The 20465-nt window shown below is 52.2% G+C and overlaps 1 protein-coding gene and 1 long non-coding RNA gene across 2 annotated transcripts in view; one reads left to right on the plus strand and one right to left on the minus strand.

The window, feature by feature from the left end:
• Mapt (microtubule associated protein tau) overlaps window positions 1-20465 on the plus strand; it is a 93892-nt gene that overhangs the window by 71674 nt on the left and 1753 nt on the right. The window contains 4 exon segments of the mRNA XM_048367273.1: window positions 4818-5083; window positions 13632-13724; window positions 16647-16728; window positions 17812-17924. Of these exon segments, the coding sequence (XP_048223230.1) occupies window positions 4818-5083; window positions 13632-13724; window positions 16647-16728; window positions 17812-17924 (554 nt within the window).
• LOC125366529 lies at window positions 1154-16535 on the minus strand. Its single transcript, XR_007213858.1, has 3 exons — window positions 15980-16535; window positions 8844-8855; window positions 1154-1164 (listed from the first exon to the last, which is right to left on the minus strand). It is a non-coding gene; the product is annotated as an uncharacterized LOC125366529 (long non-coding RNA).

The following is a 20465-nucleotide window of genomic DNA, read 5'->3' on the forward strand; positions in this document are numbered from 1 at the left end:
TACCCACCGACACAGCGGAGGTTAGGAGGGAGCCCCGAGCTGTAATTGCACAGGGCTTATAAAGGCAAAGAACAAAGTTACAGCCATCAGGTGTTCAAGCAAGACAAAAAACAAAGTTACAGCAATCAGGTGTTCAAGCAAGCAAGATTAGGACACGGGTACAAATCTGATTGGCTCAGGGCTCAAGGCATTCTGGGGGTGGTTAGAGTTAAGCATTCCCAGCGGTTAGAGTTCTTGACCGGCTGGGCCCTAATAAGCTTGTCCTGGGTTTGCTCACAGGGCCTGCTTATCTCAGGTTCACATGTAAAGTGGGGTTTGCGTGGTAAAGTGGGGCCTGACTTCAAAGTCTGGCACTTCAGTACTATTAGTAAAGTAGGCCTCATTGGGGCCAGGTGGGGCGTGGGGGTGTCAGATGCCACACAACCCAGGTGTGACTGGCATCCTCGGCTCCCTGTGATGCCTGTGAGGGCTTTGGGTCTGCGTGTGGGCTTTGCTAGGGCCCTGACTTAGGATGGCCCCACTCGCTTGTCTGGCCTGAGATGGGCCCTCAGGGCCTGCCTTCTTTTGTTGTTGGTAGTGGTGGTGGTGGTGGTGGGGGTCGTCACAGGGCTTGAACTCTGGGGCCTTGGCGCTGTCCCTGAGCTCTTTAACCCAAGGCGAGTGCTCTACCACTTGAGCCACAGCGCCACTTCTGGTTTTCTGGTGGTTATTTGGAGATGAGAGTCTCACAGACTTCCTGCCTGGGCTGGCTTCCAATAGTGACCGTCAGATCTCAGTCTCCTCAGTAGCGAGAGCCATGGGCGCCTGGCTAGAGCCTGCCTTCTGCTGCATGTATTTGCCATGGCACTGCCCCCATGTGTGCGGAGGGTGGAGTTGTGTGTGCCCACCTAGTGTCTGGGAACCTGGTGTTTTGTCATGCACTTGTGATCTGAGTGGCATCAAGAGTATTTTGATTATTTGCCTATGCTTTCGATCCTGCTGCATCTCCTTTGCCACTGTGGGAGACGACTCACACTTGGTTTTGACCATGTGAGGTTCTTGGGGTTTCTCATCTGCTCTTAGCGCTGCCAGCAGGTGGGCAGCCAGCTCTTCCCTGCCGGCCTGGGCCTCGCTTCCTGGCCCCTGTGCCTCTGCGCTTCCCTTCCGCTTCCTCCTTCTCCTGTGCTAGCTAGGTGGCCAGCATGAGCTCACTGGCGCCCCATTAAGCCTGGTTATAACCAGGCTCTCTGTGGGTTTTTCTTTTTAAGCTTCCAAGCAAGTGCAGAGAAAGCCACCCCCTGCAGAAACATGGTCCCAAAGAGGTAATTGTGAGCCTGCTTCTCCAGCCCCCCAGGCCTGTGTGCTGGGCTGCTTCCAGGGCCGGGGGCACCCACTCTTACCACTAGGCATTGGGGTGGGGGGCGCAAAACCACATCCCTGCTTTTCTTCTCACAGATGAGTCTGCCTGGTTGAATGCTTCAATTGTGTGTGTTCTTTGCTTCAGGGACAAGGGCTGGGGGGTGTGGGGGGCAGGGAGTGTGTGCCTGAGGACATGTGGGGTGTTTGAGGTTTGGAGCGGGTTTAGGGTTTGGGCACTCTCCACTGAGAGAGAGACAGTGTGTATTGTGTATGTGTTTATTTTTGAGATGGGGTCTTGTTCTGGGCTGTTCTCTAACTCCTGGGCTGCAAGTAGCTGAGACCTTGGGGGTGACTACCATACCTGGCTCCCATTGCTGTTTTTGGTTTTGGTTTTTGATTTTTCATTTTGCCAGTCCTGGGCTTTGAACTCTGGACCTAGGCACTGTCTCTAAGCTCTTGTCGCTCAAAGCTAGCACTCTACCACTTAATCTACAACACCGCTTCCGGCTTTTTCTGTGATTAATTGGAGATAAGGGTCTCACAGTCTGGGCACTGGGGTCTCACGCCTGTAATCCTAGCTATTCAAGTGGCTGAGACCTGGAGATCAGGGTTCAAACCCAGTCTAGTCAGGAAAGTCCATGCATCCTTTTTTTTTTTTTTTTTTTTTTTTGTCAGCCATGGGGTTTGAACTCGGAGCCTGGGCGCTACCCCTGAGCTCTTTTGCTCAAGGCTAGTGCCCTACTACTTTGAGCCACAGTGCCACTTTGGGTTTTCTGGTGGTTAATTGGAGTTGAGTCTCGTGGACTTTCCTGCTCAGGCTGGCTTTGAACCACAGTCCTCAGATCTCAGCTTCCTGAGTAGCCAGGATCCCAGGTGTGAGCCACCCGCACCCAGCATTCCACTGGCATTTATTGAGCACTTTTTCTGTGGGTGTAAGCTCTGCACAATGAAGTAGAGTGGGGGTTCGCTACAATGAAACGGGGTCCCCCCCAAGGGAGGGGATTCCTGGTTCCCCCAAGAGTCCACCACATAGTCTCCAGCTACAAGATGACAAAAAGACAGATTTATTGGGGAAGTAAAAAGTGAACAAAAAGTGAACCGACCAGCCTTGGTCGCAGCCCGGACTCGGGAGCCGAAACTGCCGACCACGTGTGCAGAATCAGGGCCCAGACTCAGGAGCTAGGACCGCCCGCACGCGTGCAGCCCAGACTCAGGAGCTGGAACCGCGTCTCTCGTGTGTGGCCTTCCAGCCTGGTTATGAGGCAATCATCACAGTCAAACTTGCCACACGCAGATGACCAATGAGGATACAACACTTACAGAGCATGCCAGGCCGCATGCAGGTGGCCAATAGAGTTATAGTCTGTCTCATAGTATCTATTTGAACCAACCTATCATTCTAGTTGGAACTGGCGCATGGATTTGGCGGGGCTCACATGATGCAGGTGGATATGCCTACTCATAGGAGGGCACGGGTTTAACCTTGAACGTTCCATGCTTCTTCAGGTGGTCAAGCAGTTTACACAATCTTATCACAGCAAAGGGGAACTTCCCTGGATAGGGTGGGGGAGAATTTAGTGGAGATGGGAGTTGGCTTCTGCTCTAATCTGAGCTGGAGTCAACCTAAAGTTCCTCCACAGCTAATGACACTGGCCAGATCTGACCTCCCTATTACACACAGGACCCTTTATCTGTTACAACACCCCCTGTGTAAAACACCAACCTGCAGGCTCTGATCTCTTTCCCCAGTTTCCAAATTAGGGCATGGGCTTAGGGACAGCAGTTGACTTGCCCAAGGTCGCTCTGCAAGTGAATGGTGTGGGATGGATTTCAGCTGTCACCACCAAGCCCACTGCTGCCCTGTGTCCTGAAGACAGGAGGCAGAGACAGAGTCCAGCACGTCCCCTGCTCTCATGAACATGACTGCTTTAGGGACATCTGTGACTGGAAAATTCCAGCTAGGTTTTTTTTGTTTTTGTTTTTGTTGCCAGTCCTGGGCCTTGGACTCAGGGCCTGAGCACTGTCCCTGGCTTCCTTTTGCTCAAGGCTAGCACTCTGCCACTTGAGCCACAGCGCCACTTCTGGCCGTTTTCTGTATATGTGGTGCTGGGGAATCGAACCCAGGGCCTCATGTATATGAGGCAAGCTCTCTTGCCACTAGGCCATATCCCCAGCCCCCCGGCTAGGTTTTTAAAGTAGGTAGCCGGTAAAGGAGATGTTAGGTTTTTAAAGTAGGTAGCTGGTAAAGGAGAACGCCACGCAGTATTCAGGCAAGAGAGAAAGTTTATTACCGAACTGCTGGCCTGTGGCCAAGATGATCCATGGCCGGAGAGAAGGGAGAGAGGGGAAGAGAAGAGAGAGAAGAAGAAGAGAGCGACCCCCACCCAGCCCTGCTTTATCTAGCGCTGGGGCAAGGGGTGTGGCCAGGTGGATTAGGATGTGACCTTAGGGAAAGGGAAGGTAACTGCCTCCAGGTCTGCTGGTTACCCAGGTAACTGGGTGGAGACTTAATGAGGTGGGGGCATCTACATGGAGCCTTCCAGGGACGGACCTAAGAGGAACCACTGCCCTGCTCACTTTTGGCTCAACAGAGAGGTCTGATAGGCCGCAAGTGAAGGTGCTCCTTAGGAGACTTCCAGACCTTGGAGTGGGAAGCTTGAGAAAAACCAGTTCTGCAGGCCCCACTCTGAAAAACCACTCTATCAGATCTGGATGGGGCCCATAAATCTACATTTATGAGTCCCACTTCCTCGTCAACAGCTCTAGATCTCTCTCTCTCCTCTCTCTCTCTCTCTCTCTCTCTCTCTCTCTCTCTCTCTCTCTCTCTCTCTCTCTCTCCTCCCCCCCCCCCTTCTGGAGATTCTGGCACTGGGGTCCATGGTCCCGTTTTAGAAAAGCTGAGGCTGGTGTGTGAGAGGGCACAAGGATAATAGCTGCAGGGAAAGGCATTCTGAGGGGCGGAACAGCGAGAAAGGATTCAGTCTCAAGAAGCTGTCTTGGGGCCCTGCAGCTTCCATAGAGGAACCCGGAAGGGTGGAGGGAGGGGAGAGAGCGCAGAGGGGGATACTTCCGTCACCCCATCCTCCAACCTCAGAGTGAAGGTCATATCCAGGGAGTTGTGCAAAGAAGATCCCCCCTCCCCCCTCCCCCCTTCCCCCCCCCCCCCCCCCCCCCCCGCCTTTCTGGAGCTGCCCTCCCTGTGGGCATGATAGCACTCCTCCATTTGCCTTGAGGCCTCTGGGCCTGGGAGGGGCCCATCTCTTGCCCCAAGGACAGAGGGGCAGAATGGGCCTGTCTCTGTGATAGGGCACTCTGTGGCTTTGTGGGAATGGACTCCAGGGCCCCCCACTGAGCTGTGGACCTCACTTCCGCCCATGTGCTCTGTCCTCCGCCCGCCAGTGGGCCCCCAGGCCAGCAGCCCCCAGGCTATCCTACAGAACCCCAGTCTGCCTGGTCTCACTCCCTCCTTTCCCCTCCAGGTGAATCGGCAAAATCTGGGGATCGCAGTGGCTACAGCAGCCCCGGCTCCCCAGGGACTCCCGGCAGCCGCTCTCGCACCCCATCTCTGCCAACCCCACCCACCCGGGAGCCTAAGAAAGTCGCTGTGGTTCGCACTCCCCCCAAGTCACCATCTTCCACCAAGAGCCGCCTGCAGACTGCTCCGGTGCCCATGCCGGACCTGAAGAATGTCAGATCCAAGATAGGCTCCACGGAAAACCTGAAGCACCAGCCGGGCGGTGGGAAGGTAAGGGCTGCGCGCTCCCAAACCCCAGTGGGCCCCGCCCGCGCGGAACGCACTAAGGAGTTGCAGAATTTCCACAAATACTTGGAAGTTCAAAAGCAAAACACTTTTCCGTGTCTGCACGTGGAGCTGGCCTGATTGGCTGAGCAGATGGAACTGCAGTCTCTTCATCTGAGTATGTCCCGGCTGGAGGAAGGACAACCCAAGGTCCCCAGTGGGAAACTTTCAGAGCCCAAAGGGCCCCTAAAGGGAACCCTATAGGGGGCGCCCTAAGCCCTCGGGGCTGCACTATTCTAGACAGCCACAAGATGGCGATAGATCTTGCAGGCATCCACCTATTCTTGTACATATCCTTGGTGCTGGTTGCTTCCTGTTCTGCAATTGTGTTGAAACAATTTCTGCTCTGTAAATCTTCTCCTTCTCCCCCCGCTGTTATCTTTCTCTCTCCCTCCTCATCTTCTGATCTATTTCTCGATGTCACTCCTTCAAAGCATTTTAAGTGTACCAGCCTAGCAAGTGAAGTACCTATTTCAACCCTCAGTACTACCAAACAAACAAACAAAAACATTTAGTGCATTCTGTTCCTTAGCAAAGTCCCAGATGCCACTTTTTTTTTTTTTTTTGCCAGTCCTGGGGCCTGATCTCAGGGCCTGGGCACTGTCCCTGGCTTGTTTTTGCTCAAGGCTAGTACTCTACCACTTGAGCCACAGCACCACTTCTGGCCTTTTTTTTTTTTTTTTTTTTTTTTTAATGTGCTGCTGAGGAATTGAACCCAGGGCTTCATGTAAAAGAGACAAGCACTCTACCACTAGGCCATATTCCCAGCGCCCCCCCCCCAAAAAAAAAACTATCACTTTGTATATATGTGGAACAAATGAAGCAAATTTGAACCTGGGATAGTTTCCATCTCCTTCAGGAACAGGCCAGGACTCAGGTGACTTGGGCTGAAGTGTCAGACACTGCAGTGAACAGAGCCAGGCTGGATATTCCTTGAACAGCCCGGTCCCCCTAAAACTATCCAGCAGCCTTCCTGCTGCATGCCATGCTTCTGAAAGTTCATCTTACAGGAGCAGTCCCAATCCCAAAGAGGATCTTCCTGCTAATGAGTCCCTTTGGCAGTTGACCTGACAGGACACAGGCTTTTCTTTATCTATGTCCACATAGACCACCTTGGATTTAAGACCAGGCTTGCTGTGGGTATCTGCTGACTGCCCTGGGTTAGTTAGTGTCCTGCCAGGGTATTATTGCTGGCTGACACTGTGAGGCCTAGCGCAGCAAGCACAGCCAATGATGGCCTAGTCTGGGCCATCATACGGTCTGAGACTGTAGTCGGAGAGGCTCACTGGGGTGGGAGGGGGGCGGGCAGGACACCTGAAAGCAAAGAGGAAGCCACCTGGAAAGATCTGAGCCCAGACACAGCCAGATCAAGGCCTCGTGGAGGTTGGGAGAACTTGGGGTTCTTTGGGAAATGGATTACACCAAAGTAGATCCATCCTGCCCCACCCCACCAGAGTCTCCTGTGGGGTCCATCCTTTACCACACTTATTTCTCTTCTGACTAGAAGTCACTCAGATCAAAATGGGGGCTCCCATAGCCAGGCACTGGTGGCCCACACCTGTAATCCTTACAACTCAGGAGGTTGAGGATTATGGTTTGAAGCCAGCCCGGGCAGAAAAGGCCCCGTGAGACTTGTGCCACAATTAACAACTCAAAAACCAGAAGTGGCACCATGGTTCAATGTGGTAGAGCGCTAGCCTTGAGCGAAAGAGCTCAAGGACAGTGCCCAGGCCCTGAGTTCATGCCCCAAGACCAACAAAAAGAAAAAAATATATATACATTGGGGCTCCAAAAACACTCTTCTTCCCCAATGGGTATTCCCTGTGTCTGGCTAGGGCTGAGATTCAATAATCTTACATGTTGCTTTAACTGAGCAATTTCAGGATTGCTATTTCATAATGCCAACCATCACCGTCTCCTCTGCCTTCTGGAAGTCTGAGATCCTCTCAAGGGTGTTGACTTAATGTGACAACTGACAGTAATTCAGATCTGCTTTGTAAATATCCTTCTGTCTATTGCCAAGCCCCACAAAAGCTCATTGCCTTTGCTGTGGAGTTGGAACAAGTAAAAAAAACACATTGGGGGGAAAATTTTTTAATGTACATTACAGACCTTGTATTATTGCTTAATGTCCCTCGATTAATTTGATTAGTTTCTTTTATGCATTAGTGCAGAAAATAAGGTTATCTTCCTTTGAGGAACTGGAAAGTTTTCTTTGTCAAATAAGAAGGGTTATGTAACCCATTGTGTTTCTTTTTTCTTTTTTTGCCTTGGCTTTCAGGAAGCTCAGAGCTAAATATGATATTCGGCCTTATAATTGTCAATCTCAGTAGCCTTCCTTTATTTTTACATTTTACTTTAAATTTATCTTGTTTTGTTATCACCCATCCAAGTACTAACTAGGCCTGACCCTCCTTAGATTTTGAGATCTGATGAGATTGGATGTGTTCAGGATGGCATAGCTGTAGATACTTGTTTTATTGTCAGATGGGATGTACATCTTCTTTCTTTCTTTCTTTTTTCCAGTCCTGGGGCTGGAACTTAGAGCCTGACCACTATCCCTGAGATTCTTTTGCTCAAGGCTAGCACTTTGCCACTTGAGCCACAGTGCCACTTCCGGTTTTTTCTATGTATGTGGTGCTGGGGAATGGAACCCAGGGCTTCATGCATGCTAGGCAAGCACTCTACCACTAAGTCACGTTCCCAGCATCTTTCATTTTTTTCAAAAGTAATTTCTTTGGTCCAAAGCCTCACACTCTCACTCAGCTTTCTGGTTCATGGCTGGTGCTTTGCCATTGGAACCGTGCTTCCAGTTTGGCATTTTGCTGGTTAACCGGAAATCGAGTTTCTTAGACTGTCGTGCCTGAACTAGCTTAGAACCGCAATTCTCCAGGTCTCAGCCTCTTGAGTAGCTAGGTGAGACATTGTGAGCTTTGTCATTCTTTTTTTTTTTTGCCAGTCCTGGGGCTTGGACTCTGGGCCTGAGCACTGTCCCTGGCTTCCTTTTGCTCAAGGCTAGCACTCTGACGCTTGAGCCACAGCGCCACTTCTGGCCATTTTCTGTATATGTGGTGCTGGGGAATGGAACCCAGGGCCTCATGTATATGAGGCAAGCACTCTTGCCACTAGGCCATATCCCCAGCCCAGCTTTGTCATTCTAAACTGCTGCTGTTCTTTTCTGAAAGCAGGCAGGGCAGATCTGCTTCTGGGATTTAGCCAAGGAGAAGTTGTGAACAGAAAATGATTCCCTGGGCTGGGGTCCACCATTCAGTACGAAGAAAGGAAGGAAGGAATAAGGGGAAAGGAGGGAGGGAAGGGAAAGGAAAGAAAAGGAAGAAAAGAAAGAAAGAGAGGGAGAAAAAAGAGAGAAAGAAAGAAAAAGAGAAAATGAGGAAGGGAAGGGAGAAGAGATTCCCACAGGAAGGGTTTGTGTGAGACTTTTAAAATCTGAGGCTGTGCCATATGCCAATGGCTCACGCCTGTAATCCTAGCTACTCAGAAAGCGGAAGTCTGAGAATCATGGCTCTAAGCCAGCCTGAGCAGTGAAGTCCATGAGACTTGACCAAAACGCCAGTTGTTGGAGCTGTAGCTCAAGTGGTAAAGAGCTAGCGTTGAGCAAAACAGCTCAGGAACAGCATCCAGGCCCTGAATGGAGGCCCAGGACTGGCACACACACAAGAAAGAACCAGTGCGGGGAGCCCTCCACCCCCTGCCCAGCCTTTGCTGAGCTCTGTTCTAGTGACGACTTCTCTGCCAGCAGAGAAGTCCTGGGTCGGCCAGGAGTCAGTATTGTTTTGATCTGGTTTATGAGGCAATTCCTCTAGGTCATCCCAGGCGAAGCTTTGTTGTCCTCAGTGGCTGCCGGGACACCCAGTTCCGGTTCTAGTGTGACTCCGCCGCTGCCTGCTGCAGTTGCTGGGCCTCTGGGCCTCGGATGGCCTCCGTGGCTGTGAACAAGGCAGGCCGGGGGCGTGACATGGACTTGTATCTCTAGCCAACTCGGAACTTCTATTTAGACACCTGAGATGTCACCGAGGAAGAATATCAGCTTTTAAAAATGTAAACATTTGGAGCTGGGGATATGGCCTAGTGGCAAGAGTGCTTGCCTCGTATACATGAGGCCCTGGGTTCGATTCCCCAGCACCACATATACAGAAAATGGCCAGAAGTGGCGCTGTGGCTCAAGTGGCAGAGTGCTAGCCTTGAGCAAAAAAGAAGCCAGGGACAGTGCTCAGGCCCTGAGTCCAAGCCCAGGACTGGCCAAAAAAAAAAAAAAAAAAAGTAAACATTTGCCAGGCACCAGTGTCTTATGCCTACGTAGGAAGCTGAGATCTGAGGATCAAGGTTCAAAGTCAGCCCAGGTAGAAAAGTCCATGAGACTCTTAACTCTAATTAACCAGCAAAAAGCTCGAAGTAGCGCTATGCGTCAAGTGGTAGAGTGCTAGCCTTGAGCAAAAAGCTCAGGGACAGGCCCTGAATTCAAGCCCCAGGAATGGCACAAAAAAGAAAAAAAAAAGTAAACGTATATTTAAAAGAACACACACACACACACACACCATGCCTGCCAACACCAGAGGGGTAAAAGAAGCATTTTCAAGCTGGGTACTGGTGGCTCACATGGGTAATCCTAGCTACTCAGGAGGCTGAGATCTGAGGATCGCAGTTCAAAGCCAGCCCAGGCAGGAGAGTCTATGAGACTCTTCAATTAATCACAGAAAAAGCTGGAATTGTGGCTCAATTGGTAGAGCACTAGCCTTGAGCAGATGGAGCTCAGGGATAGCGCCCAGGCCCAGAGTTCAAGCCCGAGGACTGGCAAAAACAAAAACAAAAAAACGCAATTTCAGAATGCCTTCAAAAATATAAAAACAACATGCAAAAAAAAAACACAAAAAAAACGAAGAAGAAACAATTTCAGTGAGGAAGAAATTCAGGCTAAGCCATCAGTGCAGTTCTGTCTTTTGGTCAGAGAAATGAACAATTGTCACGACTTTGCATCCTGTGTACCATCTGGAGTATTCCCAGGAGACTGTGGTTATCGGGGCGGGGTTGGGGGGGGGGGATTGTCCTCATTCAAGGCTCATTCAAGGCCTTGTACTCACTAGGCAAGCGCTCTTCCACTGAGCTAACTCCCCACCCACCCCTGCCCATTTTACAGAAGGGTTCATTAAGTCCACTTTCCAAGATGAATGGCTGAGATCAATCCCCACATGTGTGCCCGTGACCTCCAGCCTTCCCCTGAAGTGCAGGGCCCTGGCTAGAAACTACCAAGTGCACTGGCGAAAGCAGGCTTTCTAAGCAGCCAGTGGCAGTGGCCGTGTGGTCGCCTGTCTCAAGCCAACACCTTTAGAAGGCCATTTGGAGAATTGTGTTGAGATCGTTGAGACTATTTTTAACCTTGGCCCAGGAATTCTATTTCTAGGGCTCTGTGCTAGGAAAGTAATCCATACTGTTAAAAACAATTCCTCTTGCAGAAAGCTGTTCATGGGAGGCTGTGGGTGCTGGTTAAAATGGAACTGATGCAACGATTTGGCAACAAAAGGAACAGAATTCACAAAGTGACATAGGACATGCTGTTCACAGGAATATGCTATGGGAAGCAAAGGTGGGAGGAGCACAAGTTCAAGGCTAATCTAAGCTACATAACAAGACTATCTCAAAAAACAAAACAAAAGCATCATCATCATCTTATTTAGCCAGGTGTGGAGGTTTATGCCTCTTATTTCCAGCTAGTTGGGAAGCCGTGGTAACTGATCACTTGAGCCCCTAGCCATCTCAAGGTAGGCATCTCAAAAAGAGAGCAAAAGCCGGGTGCTGGTGGAATGTGCCTATAATCCTCGCTACTCGGGAGGCTGAGATCTCAGGATCCAAGTTCAAAGCCAGTGGAGCTACAGCTCAAGTGGTACAGCACTAGCTTTGAGCAAAAAAAGCTAAGGCACAGGCACCCAGGCCCTGAGATAGTGTTCATTCAGGGGCTGAGCATGTGGCTCAAGTGGTAGAACGCCTACCCAACAAGAGCAGCAAGGCCTTGAGTTCAAACCCCAGTACCACCAAAAAAAACAAAAAAAAGCAGGTATATAATAATTCTGCCATTTGTATGTACATGGTAACAGTTATATACCAATGGGACTTCAAGGAAATAGATCAAAATACAACAATGATCATGTTAGGTTGGTAAGAAAACTCTCCTGTTGCCAAGCATGGTAGCTCAGGTCTTTAAGCCCAGTACTGGGGAAATTGAGACAAGAGGAGCTCTAATTTGAAGCTAGCCTGGGCTACAGAGTGCCCTATGGCAAAAAAGGAAAAAAAAATTAACTTTGGTTTTTATTTTTTTCATCTGTTTTCATGATTGTAATGTTATATTTTCTGATGAAAAGCACAGCTTTTGAAAAAAGAATATAGGGCTGGGAATATGGCTTAACGGTAGAGTGCTTTCCTGGCATGCATGAAGCCCTGGGTTCAATTCCTCAGCACCACATACACAGAAAAAGCCAAAAGTGGCACTGTGGGTCAAGTGGCAGAGTGCTAGCCTTGAGCAAAAAGAAGCCAGGGACAGTGCTCAGGCCGAGTCCAAGCCCCATGGCTGGCAAAAAAAAAAAAAAAAAAAAAAAGGAATATAAAAGAAAATGAAGCCAGGTGCTGGTAACTCACACCTGTAATCCTAGCTACTCAGGAGGCTACTAGCTGAGGATCAAGGTTCAAAGCCAGCCAGGCAGGAAAGTCCGTGAGACTCTTACCTCCAATTAACCACCAGAAAAGCTGGAAATGGCACTGTGGCTCAAAATAGTAGAGCACTAGCCTTTAGCAAAAGAGCTGGGGGACAGCACCCAGGCCCTGAGTTCAAGCCCAGTGACTAAAATAAATAAATGAAAAAGTGGGTTAGATATGTGATTCTGATTCCCAGGTCATAAGATTCAGACGAGTAAAGTTAAGGAAAAGAACAAGATGAGTCAGACACTGGATTGGGGTTTTCTTTCCACGCAGTTCTCAACCCAGCCTAGGCCATTTCAGATCTTCACCCACCACTCACAAAGGTGCCCATGTTTGTGAAACTGAAATCTCAGTTGGGTCATATTGGCACTGCTGGTTCTTAATTAGGAACTCTGGCTGGTAATTATTTCCATCTGTGATTAATAAAAGCCAGGCCTGCTTTCCACCCACAGAGCCGCGTGGGGTGGAAGATGTCATCGCTGCTCCAGCCGACAAATGTAGAAATTTCTAGCTTCTTTCCACATACCACATTGCTTAGTTTGTAGTTTATAGGCAAATTTTTGTTTTTTTTTAAAAAAATTGTTCCTCACTTAAGCATTGATATCCTCACACCTTCTCGTTGCTTCCTGGAGAACAACTGAATTCACCAGCAGTGCCGTCCGGGCTCACCGAGAATGGGGCTCTGCTTCCGTTGGGGCCTCGTGGAATGCACGTAGAGAGGAGGATGGGTAGGGAAAGGGGAAGGGTTCTTACCCCACCTTCCAGGAAACAGAACCCCTGAAAGAGCAGGAACTAGCTGGGCACAGGTGCCTCACGCCTGTAATCCTAGCTACTCAGGAGGCTGACATCTCAGGAGGACCATGGTTCAAAGCCAGCCCAGGCAGGAAAGTCTATGAAACTCTTACCTCCAATTAACCACCAGAAAACTGGAAGTGGCGCTGTGGCTCAACGTGGTAGAGCTCTGGCCTTGAGCAGAATTGCTCAGGGAGAATGCCCGGGCCCTGAGTTCAGGCCCCCAAAAGTGCAGAACCTGTCTTCTCTCTTCTTTTTTTTTTTTTAAATTTGGTCCAAGACTGGAACTCCAACTTGCTACCTAACACTTTCATTCATTGGCTGGTGCTCTACCAACTGAGCCATGCCTCCATCCCCCAGAAACTCTCTTCCCTACAAAGCCATCAGCATGCACCCCACGAGGCTGGGGGTTCCCAAACCTGGCTGAAGATCGCAATCTTGGGACCTTTTCAGAATGGCAGCTCCCCAGTCCCAGGTGGAAGGAGCGTGGCATTTTCTTCCCATGATCTACAGGTGTTTTCCATGCTGTCAGGCTGGGGAACAGTCCCCTGAGAATTCCTCTCCCCGGTTCCACCCCCCCCCCCCGCCCCGTGGCCCCAGCAGGTGTGAGCACGAGGGCCCTGGGGACTTCCCGCTGACTCATGGGTTCGTGTAACTGGGCACGTTTGCCACTACGTGTGCCCCCATCTCTGACTTAAAGGCGTGCTTCCTGAGACCTCCCTTATCACAAGCCTCTGGCAAAGTGAATAGTTACCTTCTGGGGGTCTGCTGTCTGCTTTGAAGCCCCAGCTTCAACGTTAAACCTCAAGTTCTGCCAGCTCTTCTTCTCTTCCTCCTGAAGATCCTTCTCTTCTCCCCCCATCAGACGGCGTGTGTCCAGGGCTCTCGCCAGGGCTCCCTGCCAGGACCTGCCCCACCCTAGGTCAGAAAGCCCAAGGGGGTACAGAGGGGATTGGGTGTGCTTGTCACTCATCCTTTTTTCTGGCTATCAAAGGTGCAGATAATTAATAAGAAGCTGGATCTTAGCAACGTCCAGTCCAAGTGTGGCTCAAAGGACAATATCAAACACGTCCCGGGCGGCGGCAGTGTGAGTACACACACAGCTCACTCTCCATCCTCGTGCTGTGGTCTCCACCTGGGGGAGAGGCAGGAGTGTGTAGACTTGCCAGACATTGCATAGAATAAATCCTCTCAGGCTCAGGACCTCCCCGTGTCCCTAGAAAGATGTAGCCCGCGAGCCCCCTGCCCACACGGGGTCCACGGTGACCAGAGCCCACCCCACACCTGCCCTGCGCTCCAGGAACACGCGGATTGCTGGGGCAGAACTGCAAAGATGATTGGGCCTCTCTGGCAATCAGAGTCCTCCCGGCCCAGCCCGGGGTCCTCGTGACAAGTTGTGCACCCCTCACCGCCCAGCACCTGTTCTCAGGAGCACCCGAGGTCGGCTCCTCCCCCATTACCTGGCCAGGCTGCTCTAGGTGGCTCCTCTGTGGGCAGGTGGTGAGTGGACGCAGAGACCTGAGCATCCCGCCTCAAGGTCAGGGTGGTCTCGTGGCCAGTGCACCGAATCTCCTGCCCCTTGGAGGGAGGAGGGCTCCCTCAATTAGCTCAGCTGAGCCTTGAAACCAGTTGTACTCCAGGGCAGACTCCAGATGCAAAGGGACACACACATGCGTGTACACACACACACACACACACACACACACACACGTGTCACTGGTCCCGCTGCTGCCTCCAGTTGTTTTAATGAAGGACTGCCTTTGACTCTCTAAATTCAGTGTCCCTAAGGTGTCCTAAGTGTCCCTGTGAGGTGCGGGCTTGGATAGCCCCTTCCCACCTGCTGCCCTAGTGGGCTTTAGGGAGCCCTTGGTCCTCCTAGCTAGCCTGTGCTCACTAGATAGATAGTAGGCCCCTCAGCCTTCTCTCAGCAAAGGCCTCATCCCCAGCTCTGTGGGTCAGCATGAGGTCCTCCAGGGCGAGCCTGGGGGACGGGTGCTCTCGCTCCAGAAACCACTCCTCATGCGCCAGGCCCAGGGGCTTTATTCTTGCAATGTGCTGCTGCCTGGCGCCCTGAGCCCCCACTGCCTTCACGTCCAAAGCCGCGGGCCCCAGCCGCTGCTGCAACTATGCTCACTGATGCTTTCTCACCGTGTCGGCTGCTGAGTGTCTCTCCACCCCTCCCCTCGAGCTCCTGCCCACCCCCACTTGCCCCTGCCCGCCGCCTGGCTCTTGTCTCTGGGCACCTGTGGTGGCTGTTGGGAGGTGTTCTGCCCACTCTGGCCATTGCAGGGAGGCCATGTGCTTTCTAGCTTGACTCCGGTATGGCCTGCTTGCCGGGCAGTGGGTTCAATCTCCTCCTGCAGAGGAGGATGGGAGGGCAGAGCACAGGGCAGTGTGATCACCGCCTCTGTGACCGTGTGTAACTGACAAAGCTCCAGTGCCCAAGACACCAGGGGCTTCCTGCACCATATCCTGCACTGTGCTAAGCCTGGGGGCTAGCCTATGACCTTGCACAAAGCCACCATGGTAGCCTGGGCTGACCCAGGGCATTCTCCTTGGCCGGTGGTCACTGCGGACCGTAGGAAGGTTGTGGCACTTTGGGGCGCTCGAATCCCTGCCCTCCCCAGCGTGGAGCGGCTTCCCAGCAGGCCAGCCTCATTCCTTCTCCATCTCCAGATGTTCCCGGCCTCCTAGCGGAGTTTCTCTCCCCACTCCCATAGCTGCTTTCCTCCCTCCCTCCCCCAGTCCTTTCTTTTCTTGCCATCTCCTGCCCTGCTGTGCTCCAGTTCTCTCGGCCCCATCCAGAGCAGGGAGAAAAGCGTGGTGCCCCGGTCACACAGGCAGGAATCCCCCCTGCCCCGAACTCCCATCCATGCCAGCCCGGTGCTCACACCACCCCCCAGACTGGTGCAGGCAGCCCTTAACATCACCGCCTTTGCCCCTCCCTGCCCTAAAATAATGTGGAATCCCTCCATCTAGAGACAAGTGGACGTTCCTCCTCCTTTCTGCTGGCTCCTTTCTGCGAGCCCATTCTCACATGAAGCTCCCTTCTCTCCCTCCATGGCCCCACGCGAGCTTGCTGTGGAAGGCTCTGGGGCCTCTGGGGGGTGTCAGTCAGTGACCAACCATCGAGGACCCTCCCAGCAACAGTTCTGTAGAGACCAGTCCTCCACGAGTCTCAGGGGAGCTAGGCTCCCCCCCCCCCCCCCCAGGGAAGGGTGAGTGGTTGGCTAGGCTACATGCAGAACCCTTGGGCCTGCCTTGACCCTCAGAGCCAGCCCACAGGCCTCCTGGAGTGTCCTTGTCTGCTCCCCCTTGCCCAGCCCTCCACCTGCTGTGCACTTGCTGGTGTCGCTTCGCTCCTGTGGGTAGAGGCTGAAATGTCCAGGCACCAGGCGGCTTAATGCAGAGCCTGCTGGGTCTCGCTTGCTGACTGTCTCTGTTCTCATGAGGTTCTGGGGCTGTGGAAGCTGCCTGGATGGAACCCATTCATCCATACACAGCTCCTACCTTCCGATGCCCACCTGTGCTCCACTCGGGCTCGTCCCAGGACTTTGTTCAAAGGCTTCCCAGATTGATCACTCCTTCCTGCGTCTTCACTGAACACGAGCTGTCTGTCTGCAAAGGGACTAACATGTTCACATTGAAGTGTTTGCTCACGGAAAGGCACTGCTCCATGACCAAGTGACCTGCTTTTCCCTGAGGAAAAGTCCCACAGTCATTCTGTGAGGACCCAGCTCCCTAGGGGCACGCTTGGCTGAATTTAACAACAATGCATTTTCCCACCCTGACTGGGATGTGTTCCCTGGCCCTGACTCACAGCTGCTTCTCATTGTGTTACACCCACAGTAAAAGAACCCTACTTTATTCTCTCTCTCTCTCTCTCTCTCTCTCTCTCTCTCTCCATTTCTCCTCTCTCTCCTTCCTTTCTCCTCTCTCTCCTTCCTTTCTCCTCTCTCTTTCCTCTCTCTCCTCTCTCTATGTCACTCTCATTCTCTCTTCTCTCCAGGTGCAAATAGTCTACAAACCAGTGGACCTGAGCAAGGTGACCTCCAAGTGTGGCTCATTAGGCAACATTCATCATAAACCAGGTAGCCCTTGGGGAAGGCCAGGATTGGAGCAGAAAGGTGCTATGGGCGGTGCTGGTGCTGGGTGGGCGGGGCCAGTGTTAGGTGGGCGGTGCCGGTGCTGGGCTGGTGGGGCATGCTTCCTCCAATGGGATTCAAGAGACAGTGCTGAGCATGGAACTGTGGGTGGGGGCTGTGGGAGACATGGCCGCCCTGGTTCCCTACTGAGCAGTCTCCTGTCATGTCACAGGAGGTGTGGAGGGGAGATGCAGGCCACTAGCCCTAACCCGTGGCTCTCTAGCAGGCTCTACTCAGGACTTCTAGGGCTGGCCTTGGGCCTTATTTGCTCCCCAAAGCAAAATATGTCGCTATCCCCAGCCAGCATTGGGGACACTTCACCCGCTGCCCTACAGCATGAGACCCGGGTCATGACCTTGCTGTCATTTTGTTTAAACAGAAAAGGAGGCTACCAGAGCTCTTGCCAGCCACTCTCCCTTCCATCCCCCACTGCCTTGCCAGTCAACCTCCTTCTGCAGTGAGGAAATCTACATCTTCCCTGTCCCTGAGTGCTCACCTCATGTGGCTGGCAAGCACTAGAAATGTGGCTAATGCAGTGGAATTTGATTTCATTACAAGTAAATGGGCTAGGGGTATGGCTCAAGTGGTAGAGCAGCGCCTGCCTGGCAAGAATGAGACCCCAGCATTCAGACTTCAGTACTGTCCCCCCCCCCCCAAGAAAAGAAGAGTTAAATTGCTACATGTGGACAGCGGCTGCCATATTGGACAGCACAAGTAGAGATTCTGAGTCCCAACCCAACAGACCAGAGCAGGAACTTCGGACTCAGGCAGGCCCTATTCAGGAGAAAGGATTTTACTGAAACCATCCACCACTGTGAAGGAAGAAGCCATCAGACCATCAACTCGGTATTGTGGTGTCATTTTAGCATTTGGTGGTAGAAGCAGGAGGATTGCAAATCCAAGGTCAGCCTGGACAACATGGAAAGCCTAGTGGCCCCTGGCACCTGGCACTATAGGCTGCAGACCTTGCGTGATGGACACCGAGTTTACTATGCCGCAGAAGATGTGACTGTGTGTGTTGTGTTCCAGGAGGTGGCCAGGTAGAAGTAAAGTCTGAGAAGCTGGATTTCAAGGACCGAGTCCAGTCGAAGATCGGATCTCTGGATAATATCACTCATGTTCCTGGAGGAGGGAATAAGAAGGTAAAGGGAGGGGGGAGGACATAGTCAGCTATAGTGTTAATGAAGTGGACGAGGCGGGTTCACTTTTCCAAAGGAGGAGGGTCCAAATGGGCTTGGCTTGCTATGCATTCTCAGCCACACCCAGCATCAGCCTTGGTGTTCCACAGACAGCTCATGGGAACAGAACTTCATTTTCTGCATTGGTTAGGATGCAACGAGAACAAGGCCAAGGTGCCTAGATCCCTGTCTGTCGGCTGTGGACGTGGGAGCTGCCGCTGTTTCCGGTCTCTAGGCGGGGGAGACCAGAGTGTACGGAGAGTGCCAGCTTGCCCCCTCTCCCTCTGGGCCAGCACAGGGCTAGGTTTTTGTTTTCTCTCTTCTGCATAAATGCAGCCTGGGTCATCCCACCCCTGCCTGCCTGCCTACTTGCAGGTAGACCGCTCCCTTTCCAGCCTTGGGCCTCCTAGCAGTGGGAGAAGGAATGTCCCAATAGTGTTAAATAGTGCAAACCTCCATGAGACAGGGTACCACCCAAGGTGGCCCAGCTGGCTGGATGAGGCAATGGCCATCCTTCCACACCCCCACCATGCTGGGTAGCATGGGGGAGTCCCCTGGCCTGGCCACTCTCCGCGGCTCCCCTGCCTGCCTTGGCAGCCCGGCGCCTCTGCCTGTGCACGCAGGCTCTCGCCCACCTGATGTCCATGCAAATGTCCTGGAGCATCAGTTAGTGGAGTGAATATCCAGGTGTCCATGGTTCCCCCGGTGCTGAGGGAAGCAGAAGGGCCTTGCCCCCCCCCCCCCCAGAGGGTCTCACAGCCTCTGGGGCTCCAGGGAGCCCCCTCTGGTTTCTAGAAGCCTGGGGCCACCACAGCCCCACCCAGGAGCCCTCTCAGCACCTGGCTGGCTGTCAGAAGCTGGAGGCCACGTAGGCAGCTTCGTGCCTGAGGGCCGCCCGGCAGGACCCGGCGCTCGGAGGATTGGTGACAGTTCTCTGCCTAAAGGCCAGGGCTTCACCATTTTCTTTCATCACTCACCCAAGGAGGGAGGGCGTCACAGTCCTGGGGCATTTTTAAGAATCTCCAGGCCTGGCCCCACTCCAGTGTGACCAGTCAGTGCGGTGACCTCGTGGGACTGGGGTGGGCCGGGGCCTCGGAGATTCTCTGCTTCGGGGAAGGCATCTGCAATACTGGGCCCATCTAGTCAGGGAAACGTCCTGGGGGTGCAGCTCTGGGTGGGATGGAGGCAGGGTCTGCAGCCCCTCAGCCTGGTGGTCTTCGGAGAACAGGATGGGAAGCCCCAAGAACTGGAGTTAGAGCCACAATGAGGTCCAAGCTTCTTCTTTTTTTTTTTGCCTGTCCTGGGGCTTGAACTCTGGGCCCTGGCTTCTTTTTGCTCAAGGCATCTGGCTTTTTGTATCTATGTAGTACCAAGGAATTGAACCCAGGGCCTCATGGATATGAGGCAAGCACTCTACCACTAGGCCATATTCCCAGCCCAGGTCCAAGCTTCTTGGATCCTCTGCTTCTGACTCATCTTTGTGGCGACCTCAAATTCAATCCTTCATTTCCCAAGTTCAAAGAGCACAAGTTCTACTAGCAAGCAGTGGAACACAGCCCCTGGGGGTCCTTTTAGTTTGGCGGGGGTGGGGTGGAGGGGTGGGGTTGCCATTCCTGGAATCTCGCTTTTTTCTCTTGTTATTGTTGTTGTTGTCCTTGGTCATGGGGCTTGAACTCAGTGCCTGAGCACTGTCCCTGAGAGCTTGTGCTCAAGGCTAGCACTCTACTACTTGGAGCCACAGATCCACTTCTGGTTTTGAATGGTTAATTAGAGATAAGAGTCTCACAGGGACTTTTCTGCCTAGGCTGGCTTGGAACTGTGATCCTCAGATCTCAGCCTCCTGAGTAGCTAGAATTACAGACATGAGTCACCAGTGCCCAGCTATCACTTTATTCTTTTTTTTTTCTTTCGCCAGTCCTGGGGCTGTGGACTCAGGGCATGAGCACTGTCCCTGGCTTCTCTTTGCTCAAGGCTAGCATTCTGCCACTTGAGCCACAGCGCCACTTCCAGATTTTTTCCATATATGTGGTGCTGAGGAATCGAACCCAGGGCTTCATGTATATGAGGCAAGCACTCTTTGCCACTAGGCCATATCCCCAACTCCTATCACTTTATTCTTAAAAAGTTTGTTTTTTTAAACCATTAACACAAATACTCTCATTCTCTCAAATAGCCTTTCAAGTACAGCAGTATAGGAAGTTCCTCTTTTTAAAACAGTGACCCTTCCCCCAAAAAGAACATACGTAAAGCCTAAATGGAAGCCTTGAGCAGAAGCTGTTCATCCGAGGTCCTCAGAACCCTGAGGTTTTGTGGGAAAATGGCATTGAGCGTGTGAGTGTGGGCACAGACATGTTTCTGGCTTTATCAGATGCTCAACGAGCCTAGGATCCAAAACAATGTAGTGAATTCCTGTGCCCACTTCCTTGAGTTAACCAGTAGAGAATATAATGCACATACACACCTCCAGCTAATGCTTTCGACTCTGGAATTGCCCAGCATCCTTTG

Source organism: Perognathus longimembris, chromosome 17 (genome assembly GCF_023159225.1).
Source record: "Perognathus longimembris pacificus isolate PPM17 chromosome 17, ASM2315922v1, whole genome shotgun sequence".
Lineage (NCBI taxonomy): Eukaryota > Metazoa > Chordata > Mammalia > Rodentia > Heteromyidae > Perognathus > Perognathus longimembris.